This window comes from Silurus meridionalis, chromosome 16 (assembly GCF_014805685.1).
Source record: "Silurus meridionalis isolate SWU-2019-XX chromosome 16, ASM1480568v1, whole genome shotgun sequence".
Classification (NCBI taxonomy): domain Eukaryota; kingdom Metazoa; phylum Chordata; class Actinopteri; order Siluriformes; family Siluridae; genus Silurus; species Silurus meridionalis.
The window spans coordinates 29,119-48,877 of record NC_060899.1 but is presented as its reverse complement, the minus strand read 5'-3'; the positions used below and the strand labels follow the sequence as shown (position 1 = coordinate 48,877).

The 19,759-nt window shown below is 42.8% G+C and overlaps 1 protein-coding gene across 2 annotated transcripts; it reads left to right on the top strand.

Annotated features, from left to right (window-relative positions):
- Positions 1-5,465: 5,465 nt before the first annotated feature.
- LOC124399344 (transmembrane protein 106C-like) lies at positions 5,466-18,838 on the top strand. Of its 2 annotated transcripts, none has more exons than XM_046870219.1 (8): positions 5,466-5,637; positions 9,577-9,753; positions 10,100-10,163; positions 14,125-14,284; positions 14,815-14,955; positions 15,071-15,120; positions 16,086-16,139; positions 18,448-18,838. In XM_046870219.1, the coding sequence occupies exons 2-8, from the start codon at positions 9,594-9,596 to the stop codon at positions 18,626-18,628; spliced, it is 810 nt and encodes a 269-aa protein (XP_046726175.1). In that variant the 5' UTR covers positions 5,466-5,637; positions 9,577-9,593; the 3' UTR covers positions 18,629-18,838. The 2 variants fall into 2 exon arrangements, with proteins under 2 accessions (XP_046726175.1, XP_046726174.1); XM_046870218.1 differs by having other exon boundaries at positions 5,541-5,590.
- Positions 18,839-19,759: the final 921 nt, after the last annotated feature.

Here is a 19,759-nt window from a genome sequence, read left to right as displayed (position 1 = left end):
GCTCTGATCAGCAGAGGGAGCGGGGAAGGAGTGGCTCATGGGTGCTCCCCACTTTACCGACGAGCCTTGCCTTTTACTGGGCAGGATGCGGGTATGTGCCCTTTACCTCGGCAGTAGAGGCATAGACCTAGAGACCGACGTTTCTCCTTCTCAGCGGGGGTCAGGTGGTGGCGTCCTATCTCCATGGCTTGCGGCGGAGAGAAAGAACGGGTGCCAGAACCCGAAACACGAGGTGGGGAACTGCTCACAGTTAAAGGACTGTGAGGATCTAGGCTCTGAGCAGGGTAACCACGCTCCCGGCTGCGTTCCTTTATGCACCGATCCATGCGTGTAGCCAATGAGATCAGTGAATCCAGATCCTGGGGTGGACCACGAGCGGCAAGCTCGTCCTTAACGGCAGAGGAGAGGCCCTGGAGAAAAGTATCGTGAAGCGCAATGCGATCCCATCCGCTGTCAGTGGCCTGGGTCCGGAACTCAGCCACGAACTCTGCAACAAAGCGATGCCCCTGTGCGGCCGAGACCAGGGAGCGGGCGGCATCTTGGCGTGGCGTAGATTTGCCTTCCGGAGTTCGGCAGAAAAGGCGGCGAACGATCTGCAGTTGGCTGACTGACTTTCCCACTCCGCAGTGGCCCACCTTAAGGCTCGGCCTGACAAGAGGGAAATGACGTAGGCCACCTTGTAGCGCTCTGTACCGAATTGGGAGGGCTGCATGCTAAAAATCAGGTCGCACTGATAATAAACGATCGGCAGGAGTCAGGGTCGCCTGAAAACCGGGCTGGCTGCACGAGCTGAGGCTCACGCATAGCTGAAGGGGCGGTAGGAGGAGCAGGGGCCTGCCGGGCCAGGGCAGCAGGTGATGGCGGCGGCGGAGCACCTGTGGTGAGTCGGTCACCAAAACGTGTACACAAAAATCCCATGATTCCCTGCACGCCAGTAGAGAGGTTTTGGATTTGTTGCTTCTGCGCCGCTTGTCGGCAAGAAAAGGCTGTTAAAGTGGCGCTAGAGGCAGGTACATCCACGGGATCCATGTTGGCCAGATTGTTCTGTCAGAAAGTTCAGGTTATAGGATCCAAGGCAGATGCAAAAAGAGCAGGGGAGAAAAGCTGTGCAGAGCTTATTTGGGAAGCCGATTCAGGGAGTCGATTCAGGGAGCCGATTCAGGGAGTCGATTCAGGGAGCCGATTCAGGGAGCCGATTCCGCGGAGGGTGAGGATGCCGAGACGGAAGTCGGGGCGCGTTCAGCGCGAGCCGGAAACCGAAACGCGCGTTCAGCGCGAGCAGAGCCGAGCCGGAAACTGGAGCGCGTTCAGCACGAGCAGAGCAGAGCCGAGCCGGAAACCAGAGTGCGTTCAGCGCGAGCCGAGCCGAGACGGAAACTGGAGGACAGAATGGTCAGGTCAGAAACAAAAGAACAAACAAAACAGAGAATACGCTGGAGAGTGATCAGGGCAAGCCTAAAGACAATCTGGCACTGTCTGGAGGATTCAGGCGTCCTTATAAGTGCCAGAAAATTAGACGCCATTTCCGTGCAGCTGGTTGGGAGGGGGCGTTTCCTCGGTGATTGAGGCGGTAATGCCTGAAGTGCTCAAGCGGGCTGACACCCGGACGCCTTGGTTATTGTTCTAGGAGACTTTAATAATGGTAATCAGTTTATTAAGTGCCCAACCGTAGAGGGAAATGTACTGGACCATTGCAACATTTTTAATACCTCACTGGAGACCAGCCATTTGCCAGCCTGCTTCAAGACCTCACCCATCGTCACAGTCCCCAAAAAAACAAGGATCACAGGACTTAATGATTACAGACCCATCACCTGACATCTGTGGTCATGAATTCTTTTAAGCGCCTTGTGATCAAGGACATTACAGACCCTCTCCTGGATCGACTACAGTTCACCTGGAACATGGCCCTCCACTTTATCCTTCAATTTCTAGACTCCATATGATCTTAGGCCAGGATACTGTTTGTAGACTTTAGCTCTGCCTTCAACACAATCGTCCCAGCTCTGCTCAGAGACAAGCTCTCCCAGCTGAATGTGCATCACTCCATGTACAGTTGGATCACAGACCTGACAGAAAAATGGCAGTTCAAGAGGCTGGGAAAGAATATTTCTGACTCCTTGTATATCAGCACTGGATCCCCCAAGACTGTGTCCTTTCTACTCTGCTATTCTCGCTGTACACCAATGGCTTGCTTATAATAACACCCTCATCGGCCTCATGGGGATGAGTCGACGTATAGGAATGAGATGGACCGTCTGGTGTCATGGTGCAGCATAAACAACCTTGGGCTTAATTCTCTTTAAGACAGTGGAGATTATGGTGGATTTCAGTAAGGACCCAGCCCCATCCCCATCCCTGTCATGGTCTGTGACTCTCCAGTGACATCTGTTGAGTCCTTCCACTTCCCGGGCACCACCATCACTCAGGAGCTCAGTTGTAGCAGAACATCAGCTCCCTCACCAAGAAGGCTCAGCAAAGGATATATTTCCTGTGGCAGCTGAAGAAGTTTCACCTTCCTGAGAAAATGTTGGTGAACTTCTACACTGCCATAATCAAATCTATTCTCACATTATCCATCATGGCCTGGTTTGCTGCAGCTACAGCCAAGGACAAGGCCAAGCTGCAGATGAACCCCCTACCCCTCCCCCTCAAACAATTTACAATCGCTTTCACATTCATATTCTAAGTTGCACTACTTTTCACGCAAACTCACAGTTATGTATACAATATTTATTTCTTTCTAGATTGTGTATATACTTCATATGTGTATATATGGTTGGAGAGTCACATTAAATTTCACACTCTACTTCTCATGCAAAGCCACTCTCTGTATAGAGTATTTATTTAGTTTATTACAGTTTTTATTATGTAAAAATTGTGTAGACATTCCGTATGTGTATTTGTTTGCACCTGACACCAAGACAAAATCCTAGCACTGTAAAGTGCTCTTTGCTGAACCCTTTGCTGTACCTGCTAATAAAACTTTCTGATTTCTGATTATTATTATTATTATTATTATTATTATTATTATTATTATTATTATTATGGAAATGAACCCAGCTACTAGTGTTGCACAAGTCAGGTCACTCTTGATGGGGAGGGTTGCGTTAGAAGGGGCATTCAGCGTAAAACGTGGCAAATCAAATATGCGGATCACGAATCAGAACTTCATATCGAATCGGTCAAGGCCCAGGTTACCTACGACCACCACAGGTATTATTAACCAACAGGGTACCGGTGAAAATTGGACTACTGTTGGCTGAAGGAGGAGAAGGAGAGTAGAAAGACGTCTACAGAGACAGCAGGGAAAGGAGAAGTGGAGGAGAGTGGAGGTTCGGGTTGGTACTTTAAATGTTGGTACTATGACTGGTAAACTGGTAAAGGTAGAGAGGGAGCTGATATGATGGAGAGGAGAAAGGTAGATATGTTGTGTGTTTAGGAGACCAAGTGAAAAAGGAAGTAAGAGCAGGAACATTTGACGTGTTTAATCTGTTCCATCATGGTGTGGATGGAAAGAGAAATGGTGTAGGGGTGATTCTGAAGGAAGAGTACAGTAAGAGTGTAGTGGAGGTGAAGAGAGTTTCTGATAGGGTGATGAACGTGAAGCTGGAAGTTGAAGGGGTGATAAATGTCATCAGTGCTTATGCTCCACAAGTGAGTAGTGAGATGGAAGAGAAGGAAAAATTCTGGAGTGAGTTAGATGAAATGGTAGATGGTGAACCTAGGAATGAACGATTGGTGATTGGAGCAGACTTTAATGGGCATGTAGGTAAAGGGAACAGAGGTGATGAGGAGGTGATGGTAGGTATGGCCTTAAGGAGAGGAATGTGGAAGAGCAGATGGTGGTAGATTTTGCTAAAAAGATGGAAATGGCAGTGGTGAACACCTATTTTAAGAAGAAGAAAGATCACAGGATGACGTATAAGAGTGGAGGAAGGTGCACACAGGTGGAATATGTTCTATGTAGGAGATGCAACCTGAAGGAGATTGAAGACTGTAAGGCAGGGGACAGTGTAGCTAGACAGCATCGGATGGTGGTGTGTAGGATAGTTTTGGAGGTGAAGAAGAAGAGGAGGAGAGTGAGGACTGAAAGAATAATAAGATGGTGGAAACTGAGGAAGGAAGACTGTAGTGTGAGATTCAGGGAAGAGGTCAGACAGGAGCTCAGTGGTGGTGAAGAGGTGCTGGATGATTGGGAATGGAGAAGAAATGTGCTGGTACCCACAGATGCATTATTTGCTTTGAGGATGTTGATGGAGAAATATAGAGAAGGTCAGAAGGAGCTGCATTGTGTATTTGTGGATTTAGAGAAAGCGTATGACAGGGTGGAGAGAGGAGTTGTGATATTGTATGAGGAAGTCTGGTGTGTCAGAGAAGTATGTGAGGGTGGTGCAGGACATGTATGAGGACAGTGTGACAGCAGTGAAGTGTGCAGTAGGAACGACAGATTGGTTCAAGATGGAGGTGGAACTGCATCAAATATCAGCTCTGAGCCCTTTTCTGTTTGCAGTGGTGATGGACAGGTTGACGGACGAGGTCAGACAGAAGTCTCCATTGACTCTGATGTTTGTGGATGATATTATGATTTGTGGTGAGAGTAGGGTGTGGTGAGAGTAGGGAGCAGGTGGAGTAGAGCCTGGAGAGGTGGAGGTACACGCTGGAGAGAAGGAGAATGAAAGTCAGTAGGAGTAAGACAGAGTACATGTGTGTGAATGAGAGGGAGGGCAGTGGAGGGGTGCAGTTGAAGGGAGGAGAGGTGAAAAAGGTGGAGGAGTTCAGGTACCTGGGGTCAACAGTGCAAAGTAATGGGGAGTGTGTTAGAGAAGTGAAGAAAAGAGTGCAGGCAGGGTGGAGTGGGTGGAGAAGAGTGATAGCAGGAGTGATTTGTGATAGAAGAGTTTCTGTGAGAGTGAAAGGGAAATTTTATAGGACTGTGGTGAGACCTGAGATGTTGTAGGTTTAGAGACAGTGGCATTGAATAAAAGACAGAAGGTGGAGCTGAAGATGTTGAGATGTTCATTGGGAGTGATGATGATGGACAGGATTAATAATAAGTTTATTAGAGAAACAGCTCATGTAGGGCGTTTTGGAGACAAGGTGAGGGAGGTGAGATTGAGATGGTTTGGACATGTGCAGAGGAGGGACATGAGTTATATTGGGAGGAGAATGCTGAGGATGGAGACACCAGGAAGGAGGAAAAGAGGAAGGACAAGGAGGAGGTTTATGGATGTGGTGAGAGAAGACATGCGGGTAGTTGGTGTGAAAGAGGCAGATGTAGAGGACCGGAGACGGATGATCTGCTGTGGAGACCCCTAATGGGAAAAGAAGGAGAAGAAGATTATTATTATGGAAAAGCACAAATAATGTTCAAAATGTTTGAATAATATAAAAACACTCTGAGTTCTTTTCTGATCAATTATATTTGGATATACTTACAAAATCGCAAGCAAAAATTCAATAATGTACACTTTTGGTTGTAGTTATAGTTCCAAGCCCAGGGGGGGCAGTAGTAAACCGATTCGGGAATAACCCTGCAGTATGGCGCAAAAGAAAAGAATGAGCGAGCAGAAAGCAAACAGAAGGAGAAGTAAGCATTAATTTACACTTCTGTGTTTTTATCAGGACATTTAACAGGTAAGAACAACATTTATTCACCATTCATTAGCTCACAGAAACTAATAAACTGTCACACGCGCGCGATTGAAATTCTGGTTTAAATTTACTTTTTACAACAAAGTTCCAAACTCAGCTCTTATAACACGTGTAGGGCACTAGATAGTGTACACTTTATATCCAGGGTATTTGTATAGGGACACTTCACTAATAAGCCATTGTGAAAACTTGTACATTTGGAGTTTCTTTTTATAAATAAAAAATCAATAAAAGTATGAATCATTTTCATCACACTTACAAACCTGTGATGGTGGGAGATTTTGCTAAAATGATTTGGAGGTGAAGAAGTAGAGGTGGAGAGTGAAGACTGAAAGAAGTGAGAGCAGAGATTAAGAGGATGAAGAGTGGAAAGTCGATTGGACCAGATGACATAACGGTAGAAGTGTGGAGATATTTAGGAGAGATGCAGTGGAGTTTTTAACAAGATTGTTTAACAAGATTCTGGAAGGTGAGAAGATGCCTGAGGAATGGAGAAGGAGTTTGCTGGTACTGATCTTTAAGAATAAGGGAGATGTGCAGACCTGCAGTAGCTACAGGGGAATACAGTTGATCAGTCACACCATGAAGTTATGGGAAAGAGTAGTGGAAGCCAGGCTGAGAGAAGAGGTGACCATCTGTGAGCAATCTGTGAGTTTGGACATGTGCAGAGGAGGGACATGGGGTATATTAGTAGGAGAATGCTGAGGATGGAGACACCAGGAAGGAGGAAAAGAGGAAGAACAAGGAGGAGGTTTATGGATGTGGTGAGGGAAGACATGCAGGTAGTTGGTGTGAAAGAGGCAGATGTAGAGGGGGGGGGATGGAGACGGATGCTCCACTGTGGCGCCCCCTAATGGGAGAAGCTGAAAGAAGAAGACGATATAAAGAATGTTTTGTGTTCATGATGATTGTAATAGAAATCAATCAGTGTGCTGAGAGTCACATTCGAGTCTTTACACATAAACTGAGGTGATTAAGTGAAGAATCTTGTGATTAAAATGATAATAGGAAAATTATAGTTATAATAAATCACTACTTTGGACACTTAAGTACATTTGAAGGCAAAAACTTTTTGTAGTTTTACTCAAGAAAAAGTTTAAAGGGACACTTTTACTGGAGTCATATTTTTACACATTTTTTCTTTAACTCAAATACATGCATTTGAGCATATACATTTACACATTTACACACACGTTCACTAACACAACTGTAGAGTTATACAACTGTACACTTACACCCCTTTACACGTGTACATTTACACACATATTCACTAACACAACTGTAGAGTTACACAACTGTACACTTACACCCCTTTACACGTGTACATTTACACACATATTCACTTACACAACTGTAGAGTTACACAACTGTACACTTACACCCCTTTACACGTGTACATTTACACACATATTCACTTACACAACTGTAGAGTTACACAACTGTACACTTACACCCCTTTACACATGTACATTTACACATTTACACACCTGTACTTTGCCCTCAAATGTACTTAAGTGTCCAAAGTAGTGATTTATTATAACTGTAATTTTCCTATTATCATTTTTATCACAAGATTCTTTACTTAATCACCTCAGTTTCTGTGTAAAGACTCGAATGTGACTCTCAGCACACTGATCTATTAATAGAACGATATTAATGACTCAAACACTGATTGATTTCTATTATAATTATCATGAACACAAAACATTCTTCAAATCTTCTTCTTCTTTCAGCTTCTCCCATTAGGGGGCTCCACAGCAGATCATCCGTCTCCATACCCCCTGTCCTCTACATCTGCCTCTTCCACAACAATTACCTGCATGTCTTCCCTCACCACATCCATAAACCTCCTCCTTGGTCTTCATTTTTTCCTCCTTCCCGGTGTCTCCATCCTCAGCATTCTCCTACTGATATACCCCATGTCCCTCCTCTGCACATGTCCAAACCATCTCAATCTCACCTCCCTCACCTTGTCTCCAAAAGTCCTACATGCGCTGTCCCTCTAATAAACTCATTTCTAATCCTGTCCATCGTCATCACTCCCAGCGAACATCTCAACATCTTCAGGTCTGCTACCTCCAGCTCCACCTCCTGTCTTTTACTCAATGCCACTGTCTCTAAACCATACAATATCTCAGGTCTCACCACATTCCTATTAACTTTTACATGTACTCGGTCTTACTCCTACTAAATTTCATTCCTCTTCTCTCCAGCACATACCTCCAAATCTCCAGGCTCTTCTCCACCTGCTCCCTACTCTTACCACAAATCACAATATCATCTGCAAACATCATAGTCCTGTCTGAGCTCTTCCCTGAATCTCACACTACAGTCTTTCTCCTTCAGTTTCCACCCTCTTATTCTTCTTTTTGTCCTCACTCTCCTCCTCTTCTTCTTCACCTCCAAAACCATCCTACAGACCACCATCTGATGCTGCTCTTATTCTGTGTTGATTTTGCTGCAGTACAGAATAAAAATCTAGGATTCTGCTTGTTATTTTCTATGAGGGAGGAGAAATATGCTGATCAGCAGCACTAAGAGATTTTCTAGAACTCAGGAGATTCTCCTTCCATGCTATTTGAAATACTTTTCATTTGGTTTGACTCCATTTACGTTCTTATTTCTAAACGGTCTGTTTTAAGGTGCGCGTATGATCATTATACCACTGTGCTGATTTTTATCATCTAAAGTTTAACGGACGTAGACATTAAGTGGTCCAGTCGAGCTCTGCGGGGTCAGACGGAGATCCAATTATCAATACTCTGGAAGATTATTGATAAAACTCGGCCACAATAGCTGTCCTAAATTAAACTTACCCAACTGTACAGCCAATCACGTAGCAGTAAAATGAAGAAATTTGTAATCTTATTAGTTTAAACCTGTGGGCATGGCTGTTTGTACCAGATGGGTTGGTTTTGTTTGTTAGAAATCTTCTGGGCTTTACACACATGCCACTTTCTACAGTTTACAGGTTGACTGAGTATGTTTGTGTTTATTTATAAATATTATATATGCAGTGGAACCCGGTTATGTCAAGGGCCTAGGGGGTCGCCAAAAAGCATCGAGATAACCGATGATCGAGATAAACGAAAATCAATATAGCGGCAGTATATTAACGTGCTTGAAATTTCTTTATGAACATGATGTGCGTTAATAAATGAGAATTGTGCATGCACGTGTTTTTGGAGTTTTATTTTTACACAACAGCGTTGCCGCGATTTGTTTGATGAAGGCATGCTATAAAAATGTACATACATGTTTGTTTGTTTGTAATACAAACCACCGTTTATTCTCAAATCAAACCTTTAATATATTCACGAAGATCGCTCACAAAATCACAAAAAATGTGCGGGGTGTAGTTCAATTTTACAAAAAGCTAACCAGTGTCAACATTAAATTCTCAAGTCATTTCACTCTGACACACAGGTCTGAAAAGTGTCCTACACCTGTAGCATCTGTAAGGCTTAATTTTTTCACCACTTCCGCGAGTTCTTCTGCGGCTGCACAGTGACGTCTCACTACCGTATATTCGCATATATAAGATGCACCCTGGGTGAGGGGGATGTAAAAATTTTTATAAGACATTTTTATATACATTAAATATGGTAGTGAGATGGTGACGTGGCAAAAGCCGGCGATTGGTCATGCGGATCGAGATAACCGATGTTAGGTGGCAAATTTGCCCCCCCTTGTGCTCGAGATATTAGGGTACGTCGACATAACCGATTAAAAAATGCTAAGACAAAGCGAGAATTTGGTGGTTCCACTTCAAAAACATTGACTTAATAGGGTTGGTGAGTTAACCGAGGTCGAGATAAGCGGTTTGACTGTATATATATGTGTTTGTGTCTGTGTATGTGTGTTCCTGTGTGTTAAGCGTGGGGCTAATGGGCTTCTTGTGGTCTGAACATTATGATTTAGTGGGCGGTGTCAGGAGGATGGGTGGTGCAGATGGTCCGGTGGAGCGAGTGGATGATGACGACTCTCTGGATGGGCGGGACAGACAGGAGGACATCGCCAGGTTCCCATATGTGGAGTTCACAGGCAGAGACAGCATTACCTGTCCCACCTGTCAGGGCTCGGGACGCATCCCCTCGGGTGAGTATCACCGCTACCTCCTGCAGCACAGATTCTGCAGAAACTGTAAAAACAAGGTTTACTAAAAAAAAACGACTCGACCAAACCAATCACATCATTTGGTGCTGAAACAATCAAAACAAAGTTCTAAACTTTGAACATTAGTGTGTGGTGTAAGTAATTATCAGAACAACACCAGCATAAACACACACACACACACACACACACACACACTGCGGTTAACATTTCAATCTTGATGTTCACATTAGCAGGTGTGTGTGTGTGTACTGGGTTTGTTCTTATAATTACTTAAATCAAAGAGAGAGAGAAACTGGTTCTGTCATATTTTTCATTTTTCATTTTACAGAACAGCTGAATGAGCTGGTAGCCCTGATTCCCTACAGTGACCAGAGACTGCAGCCGCAAAGGACGTGAGACACTCTCACACACACTGTCTCTCACACACACACACACACACTGTCTCACACACACACACACACACACACACACACACACACACACACACAGAGTCACACACTGTCTCTCTCTCACACACTGTCTCTCACACACTGTCTCACACTGTCTCACACACACACACACAAACAGTCTCACACACACACACAGTCTCACACACATACACACACTGTCACACACGCACACACTGTCACGCACACGCACACTGTCTCACACACATGCACACGCACACACTGTCTCACACACACACGCACGCACACACACACACACACACACACTGTCTCACACACACACGCACACACACACACACACACACTGTCTCACACACACACACACACACACACACACACACACACTGTCACACACACACACACTGTCACACACACACACACACACACACACACACACACACAGTCTCACACACTGTCTCACTCACACACACACTGTCTCACACGCACACACACACTCTGTCTCACACGCACACTGTCTCACACACACACACAGTCACACACACACACAGTCACACACACACACTGTCTCACACACAGTCTCACACACACACTGTCTCACACACACACACACACACTGTCTCACACACACAAACACTGTCTCACACACACACACACTCACACTAAACTATACTATAATATTTGGGTCACATCTGTACTCATGATATACAATCACGCAGGTCATATCTGCTATGTGGTGCTTCTATAACAAACCCTTACCTCTGAGGGATGAGGATGTACAATAGTCATTAAGTGTCATCTATAAGAGGTACATTTAAGAAAAATGAATTTAATCAATTATATGGTGTTCATATAATAACTTTAAAGTGAAGTCCCTCAAGACCAGGAGTCTGTCAGACACTATACTACAAGGTCCCCATATTCCCAGTGTTCTGCTAAACCATGTCTGCTCCATACACAAGCCAATAAAAACAAAAAACATGTAAATCACTAAAGCCTTGATATACCATGTATTTGTCAAGCACACTGACACACACTAATACTCTTTTGGTAGAGGACTCTTACATTATAGTCAATTAATGTCCTCATTAGACAGTGTTCTCATAAAACAGGCCATACACACTACATACAGATTTATTAGATAGAATAAGAGTTTAATATAATTTCACAACTTTAAATAAGTGTATATTAAATAAGTGTATATTAAGTATATAAGTGTTTACTGTGTTCGATGATTGCTAGGGTGTCTGCTGTTGCAAGGTTGAAAGGGTCTGCTTCAAAAACGGCCTAAAAAACAGATCAAGATGCATGTATTAGACTATAACCATCATTTGATTTCAGTATTTAATAATATTTGTCATCTTCCACCTCTTTCACTGACCACAGGATAGATGGTGCTGTGGCAGTTTGATTTATATTAATCGCCCTTACCTCAAATGGTGCAAATATGTTTTTCAGCTGAACCTATAAAGATGTTATAACAATCTGAAACCTTGGGAATATAAATAGATAAAAATAACATGTAATGATCTATTATATCCAAATGTTATAAGCACAGCCTCAATAATACCTTGCTATTACAAAGCCAATCAGAATCACCATAGTTGTATGTAATCTCTTTTCCAGGGTTAATAATCCTAGTTGCAAATAAACACAGATGAGGCTTTCCCTCTACACTGATGGTTTTCATTTTGCTGTTTGGATTGATATTGTCATCATTGACAAGTCTCCCAAGAGAACCATCTTCTACGGTAGCATCAACACTGGAGCATGAAATAAATAACATTTTATAAATGCAAAAAAAACTTTTTGGAAAGTCTACCCATTATCATGTTCTAATCAAATGCATTATATACATACAATACAATATTATACATACCATAAGAGTCTTCCATTAAATTTGAATTCAAACATGAAGACTCTTGGGGCATCATGATATAATTTCTCTCTCAGATCACATTTAGGTTTGCTTATTAGTTGTCCTCTGTATTCCAAAAGAAAATCTCTCTTTTTAAAATGGACTGAACTGAATACTCCACGCCCTGAATAAGAAAAAGATGAAATATTAATCCAGTCGTGAACTTCACACCAGTGTTACCCTGATGCCCCTGTCTGTTAATGAAAGCAGTCTAGGTCAAAAGGAACATAGGATGGCATGTGTAAATGGACCCTTACTTTTATCTGAATTTATATATTTCACATCAAGTCCAGGTTTGTCTTTCCCAGCAGATGTGTAATATGCAGTCTCCTGCTTTGGATTTTCTTTTCTCCTTCTGTACTTCATCTCAGCCATGTTAAAATAATGTGGTTATTCCCATCAGGGATGATTGTTTATTTAAGTTAAAACCTTAAATTGTAAATATAAGTGGTGTTTATGTAAAATATTTCCAGTGATGGAGCATGGGGCAATGCTGAGGAGATTTAAACTCTCTATCACACTGACACTCAGAGATATCAGGCTTCTGATGTGTATATTCTGCTTTACTCCTGACTACAGTATTACTGAGTTATGAGTGAAGAGTATCAGGGGTTATTTACACCCTCACAGTGACACAGCAGTGTTTACACACTGTACCATCATCTCTATCCCACACTCAGACCCTCACCACCGCTCCAACCTCAGATATGTCACTCCTGCGCCGCATGCACATGCGCTAACTGGAAGTGATGTTCTAGCGACATTAAATAGCAAAGAGACTTATTATCAAACTATAACAAACAGTTAATAAAATTGGCTCCAAAATAAAAAAAAAAACAATTAAACAATTAGTTCTGAGTTGTTTATAAGCAGCCCGGGTGCTGTGTGCCCAGCAGCTCACCTTACAACACTGCACGCGATCTGTGATGGGAGCGAACGCGTTTAAAGAGCCGTGAGGCTGCGTGCACGGCTATCAGCTAGCGGCTATCAGCACTGACTATTATTAGCTAGCATCCATGCTAACTTACAGACATTTCCCCTTCATTTATTTCGGCCAATTGTGCTAAGCTGAAATGTATACAGTGAGCATTCGGTACAAAATATATAAGTGATTAGTTATTAAACTTGCCGAACATGAAGTCTGCAGTGTAGACGGTGAAGAGGAACGGGGCCAGAACGTTCCCTGCGGGGCTCTGGTGTTGCAGACAGCCATGTCAGACTCACAGTCACGAGTTCTCACATACTGTGGTCCGTCTGTGAGGTAATCCAATATCCAGGTAGACAGATGATGGCCCGCTCCCATGTACTCCATCTTATCCCTCAGGGGCGCAGCTCACTGTGCTCCCAGCCTTTTCTAGGTGTGAAATAGCCCGATTTAGGAGGAAGATGACAGCGTCTTCCACTCCAATGCCAAGTTGGTAGGCAAACTGAAGTGGATCCATTGATGGGCTCACCAGAGGTCAGAGATGAGTAAGCACCAGCCTCTCCAACAATGTCTCATCAGATGCGAGGTCAGTGCTACTGGTCCGTAGTCCCCAGAGTCTCTAGGGCGCACTGTCTTTGGTACAGGTACCAAAGGTACGCAGTTTGTTTTCCATAGCTGTGGCACCTTCCCCAGCTTCAGGCTCAAATCAAACATGTACAACATGTATAGATAAATGCAGCCATAGTTCAGGAATTATGAGGACACCTGTCCTGTCTCTGTAAGCCCATGTCCCCATAATGTCGGTATGTAAGCAGGTCAGATGTCCACATAAACCACAAAAACAAACACACTCTCTCACACACTTACACACAAGCATACACACACACACAATGTGTTTGCGTGCAGGCGGTGTGTGCACAGGCAGAGTGTGTGTGTGTGTGTGTGCGCGCATGTGGAGTCTTTGTGTGCACGCAGGCGGAGGGTGTGTGAATAAGAACGTGTGAGTAAAGATACCTGAGCTTGCTGTACAGTGAAGTGTTAAAATCAGTGTTTTGTGTGTGTGTGTGTGTGTGTGTGTGTGTGTGTGTGTGTGCGTGTGTGTACAGGAAGCAGTATGTGGGTCTCTCTGTAATTGTGTGTTTGTTCATCTGCTCCCTCATCACCTTCTTCATGTTCCCTCGGCCTGTGCTTGTGGAAGATGGAGGAATTCGCTCTGTTCTCATCCATTTTGATCACGACACCAGCCGTGTGCTCATTAACATGACTGTAAGTGTAAACACACACACACACATGACATACACTATATAGGTTACATGACAATCTAAATCTTTGAAGAGAAAGTGCTTTGGAGGAGTTATGTGACGAGTTGTGACGAGACGTGATATGATCTAACGCAGGGGTCACCAACATGGTGCCCGCGGGCCTTTTCTAAAAAAATTGCTCACTATAGTGACACTTACCAGTGAGCTGCATCTATCTGTTTCCTACATGGTTAAATCATTGTTGACAATTATTGTGAGAAATCATTAACATGATCAGTGTCTTCACATAGAGGAATATCATTAATTATTAATAATAACATATAATTAAAGTAAATTGAGCAAATTTATTTCAGAAGTGTGTATCAAACTGGTAGCCCTTCACATTAATCGGTACCCAAGAAGTAGCTCTCAGTTTCAAAAAGTTTGGTGACCCCTGCTCTAATGTGTAATAATGAATATTTTCTTATACGTTTTATTAACAGAAATAGATTACTGCTTCTTCTAGATGATCACATTTAATTGTGTGTAATTCAGAGTGCCCTGAATTTTAACAATGGGAACTTCTTCACCGTGTTGGTGGAGAGTGTGAGCAGTCGGGTTCTTTACATGAAGACGGTCATCGGCACTCAGCAGCTTGACAACATCATCAGCATCCAACCACTGAGTCAGAGACAGGTGAGGGGCGGAGTCCGAGACAGGTATAGAAAATAGAAAGCTAAGTCATGTATTTTGTACAGTGACTGTGTGTGTGTGTGTGTGTGTGTGTGTGTGTGTGTGTGTGTGTGTGTAGATGAACTTCACTGTGAGTGTGGAGATAAGTGGCTCGCTGTCCTACGTTTAGTGAGTTTACGTTTACATTATTTTATAATGTGTTATATACTTTTATGCTTAAAATTACATTAACCCTAGCACTTTGTGTGTTTGTGAAAGAGAGAAATTGTGCTGTGTCTTTGTGTGTGTGTGTGTGTGTGTGTGTGTGTGTGTGTGTGTGTGTGTCTGGCTAAGTGGTGGGCCGTGCATGTTGTACCTGGGCCTTCAGTGAGGACGTACCCAACTTAATCCACCTCTTAATACCACCACTATCACTATCAATACAAAAACACAATATAACAACACGGCATTACAGAGAGACGTTTCACATCTGGGGGTGAAAACCATTTTACTAAAGCAACAACCCAGTTAAGACTCTAAACCTCTACACTCTACACCTGTGCACCTACAACATCTGGAGCAGTTCACAATCAATATTTGTCTAATAACATGACAAAAACATAAAAATCTAAATAAAATACAACCTACTCAGATACACACGTGTTTTACCAGTCAAACTTGGCTGTAACAGTTTCCCTCTGACCAACCAATCAGAGGACGGAAAAAAGCTGACGCTATTCTGGGCCAGTGATCTGCCTTGTGAGGAGAATCTGAAATCTGATTGGTTAAAGAAACAGAGCTGTTGGTAATATTCTCTATGGTAAAAGTCCAGCAGTACTGATTCTGAAGGCTCTGGGCAGATTAGATTTACAAGGCAGCACATAGAGACTGAAATCTGATTGGACAAAAAATCTAACATCCACATACACGTACTGAAGCAGTGCAGCCGAGAGAAACACTACAACATGAAGAGAAGAAACTGATGGAATAAATTAATACAATTTCATGGAACAAATATTAGAATTTAGGTTGTAAATGTAGGTCTGATAGTTTTTAGAGAAGGCTCCACTAGAGAAGGCTTTGCTGGCCCTGACCACCCCCCACTGGTCTGGCTGTGTGTTGAAAGTCTGAAGTGTGTGTTCTTGTTCTCACAGTGCTTTCTGTACCATGGCCAGCATTAAAGTCCACAACATCGTGGTGTTCACACAGTGAGTCGGATTTCACTACACTCATCTCAGTGTGTGTGTGAAGCTGTGTGTGAAGGTGGAGCTCAGGGGTGAGGTGCTGGACTTTTGATCAGAATCTTATGAGTTCACATTCCAGCATCACTGAACAGCCATTGCTGGGCCTCTGAGTGAGGCCTCTAACGCTCATCTGCTCAGCTGTATAAATTAAATTAAATTCATGTTTATTTGTTTTGAGCTTTTAATAATGAACATTGTCCCAGAGCAGCTTTACACAGATAATGTGGTGATACGAATGAGGATGTTCTTTATAAGTGTAAGTTTGTCCCTGGTAAACAAGCTGGTAGAGACTGTGGTGAAGGAAAAAATTCCTGAGATGCAAAAGGAAGAAACCTTGAGAGGAACCAGACTCAAGAGGGAACCTCATCCTTATCTGTGGGACACCGAATATCCATTTATTACAGATAAACGATGTTGTGGTGCGGTGATGGAGATCAGAGCAAACTGTAGTCCTGAGTCAGTGTAGCAGAGTGTAAACATTAACTACAGTCCAAATCCTCAAAGCTCCTGTTCTCCAGCTGCACAGAGTCACCTCCAACCAAAGAGAACATCATCCAGAGGAAGACCAGGACGAAGTGGGAAGATCCGAGGAGAGGAGCAGTAACAGGAACCTCAGGAGCATTTTCAATGAGAGAGAGAGAGAGAGAGAGAGAGAGAGAGAGAGAGAGAAGAGGGTGACAGGAAGAGAAGGATATGGATTATTAAGTCTCCTTATTGTTGTATGAAAGTTAATGTCACTGTGCAGTTTGGACTCTGGTAAGATTCACTCTGGGAGAACCAGAAGGTAACACAGACATGAGGATCGATATCCATGATTCTTCTAGATCTGCTCCTTTACCTCACAAACACCGACTGACTAAAGAGTCCACTAAATAAATATGTGTTCAGCCTCGACTTGAACACTAAGACTGTGTCTGAGTCCCGAACACTGATTGGAAGGTTTTCCATAACTGTGGAGTTTATAAGAGAAACATCTGCCCGCTGCTCCTCTGTGCTATGATGAGGCTGAAATCCTGACTGATACATTTCATAAATGTTATTCCTCAGTAGATGTGAGCAGAACTGCTGTGCTACAACCTTTTATAGAATCTTGGAGATAAAGAGGAGGTTTGATATTGGACTGTAGTTGGACAGCTGACAGGGTGAAGGTCAGGTTTCTTAATAAGGGGGTTGATAACTGCAGTTTGAAGGATTTAGGTACAAAACCAGTGCTAATGGAAGAGTTTATTATTTTTAAACAGGTTCAATTCTCTCTGGAATGATCTGTTTGAAGAAACTTGTAGGTGAGGGATCGAGAATGCAGGTTGATGATTTTGATGAAAAACTAAATGAAATGAAGTCATTCTCATGAATAGGAGTAAAACTTTGTACAGGTAGTTGTCGACTTATGACCACGATTGGTTCCAACAGAAGTAGAGTAGGCTATATGTACAGTACTGTGAAATGATGTTATAAAAATCTTTAAGTAGTATTTTATCATAATTTTCTTTCATTATTGTTATACTGTATATATCATCATTTTCTTTGTTCATTTTATGCCATTTGTATCATCTCTACACCATTTTGTTTCTTACTGTTGTACGCCACGGCTAGCGATTGTGGTCGAAAGGTCATAAGTCGACGACTACCTGTAATTGATGGTCTGTTATAATTACACTGCTGTCTACAGGGTTATTTATAAAATAGATTCGATTTATTTTAATCCTCTGCATTGTTTTCCTGATGTTTAACACACACACACACACACACACACACACACACACACACACACACAAACCTTCCTCACACACAAACACACATACACACACACTCCACACACATTTCTCTAACACCCTCACACGTACACTCTCTCCACAATTACTCCACACACACACACACACACACACACACACACACACACACACATACACACAATCCACACTAATTTCTCTAACACCTCACACGTACACTCTCTCACAATTACTCCACACACACACACACACACACATACACACACAATCCACACAATCCACACTAATTTCTCTAACACCCCTCACACGTACACTCTCTCCACAGTTACACCACACACACACACACACACACACACACACACAATCCACACAATCCACTAATTTCTCTAACACCTCACACGTACACTCTCTCCACAGTTACACCACACACACACACACACACACACACACACACACACACATACTTTTCACACACTTGTCACTGGTCAAATGTGTGTAGACTTCCCTGAACTTTGTGCGTGTGTGTGTGTGTTCTCCTACAGGACGTCTGTAAAAACAGCGTATGTGGTGCGCAGCGCGCAGAACACACTGGAGGCGTATCGCTATATTGACTGTGGTGCGAATTCCACCCTTCACCCATCAGCTGCTCTTCATCCTGCACCTGCTCTTCACCCGCCACGCGCACTCCGTCTCCACCACATAAACACACAGCAGCACTGTTAGCATCATGCTATCTTTCGGCTAATGATGAGTGTGGCTGAGACACTGAACACTAGGGTTGAGTTCCTGCTGGATAAAAGCTGCTGCAGTTCCTGTTCTTGTCTCATCACACACTTCAGGTAGAAAGGGTTTAGCACTTCGCTTTAACAATTTGTAATTGTATATTTATAACGTAGGGATGGTGATGTTACAATAAATGAGGTGTAAAAAGGATGCTAAGTGTTAGCATGTGGTGTTCCTGCCAAACAGCTGCTAATATCTCAGGTCACTTTTATTTCATTAGCAGGTTTTTTCTTTCCTGGAAAATCCACGCCTTATTTGTATTCGGAATTCATTTTATAATTCAATTTAACAATAATTCAGATTGGACTGGGTTTAGATCTCACACACACACACACACACACACACAGCCTCAGTTCTGTGAAATTCTAATTTTAAATATTTCATTATGGGAGTTAATGATCATTGGTGATGATGGCGGTGGTGATGATGATGATGATGGTAGTGATGATAGTGATGATAATGATGGCGGTGGTGATGATAATGAGGTCGTAGCTTTGTGGTTAAGGCATTGGACTTTGGGTCTGAGAATCTGCCAAATGCCATAAATGTAAGTGACGATGATGGTAGTGATGATGATGATGATGATGATGATGGTAGTAATGATGATGATGATGGTAGTGATAATGGTGATGATGATGGTGATGATAATGATGATGGTGATGATAATGATGATGATGATGGTAGTGATGATGATGATGGTAGTAATGATGATGATGATGGTAGTGATGATGATGATGATGATGATAATGATGATGATGGTAGTGATGATGATGATGATGGTAGTAGTAATGATGATGATGATGGTAGTGATAATGATGATGGTAGTAATGATAATGGTGATGATGGTAGTGATGATGATGGTGATGACGGTAGTGATGATGATGATGGTAGTGATGATGATGATGGTAGTAATGATAATGATGATGATGGTAGTGATGATGATGATGATAGAAGGGATTATAATGATGACGATGGTAGTGATGATGATGATGATAGTGATAATGATGATAATGCACTTTTATGCGTTGCTCTGGATAAGGCGTCTGATAAATGCTGCAAATGTAAATGATG

What these genes read in the sequence shown, in the direction of transcription:
- LOC124399344 (XM_046870218.1), top strand. Translation starts at nt 5,542, where the DNA reads ATGGCGCAAAAGAAAAGAATGAGCGAGCAGAAAGCAAACAGAAGGAGA. An exon ending in GAAAGCAAACAGAAGGAGAA is followed by an intron (nt 5,591 to 9,576) that starts GTAAGCATTAAT and finishes ATTATGATTTAG; the next exon opens with TGGGCGGTGTCAGGAGGATG. An exon ending in AACCACTGAGTCAGAGACAG is followed by an intron (nt 14,956 to 15,070) that starts GTGAGGGGCGGA and finishes GTGTGTGTGTAG; the next exon opens with ATGAACTTCACTGTGAGTGT.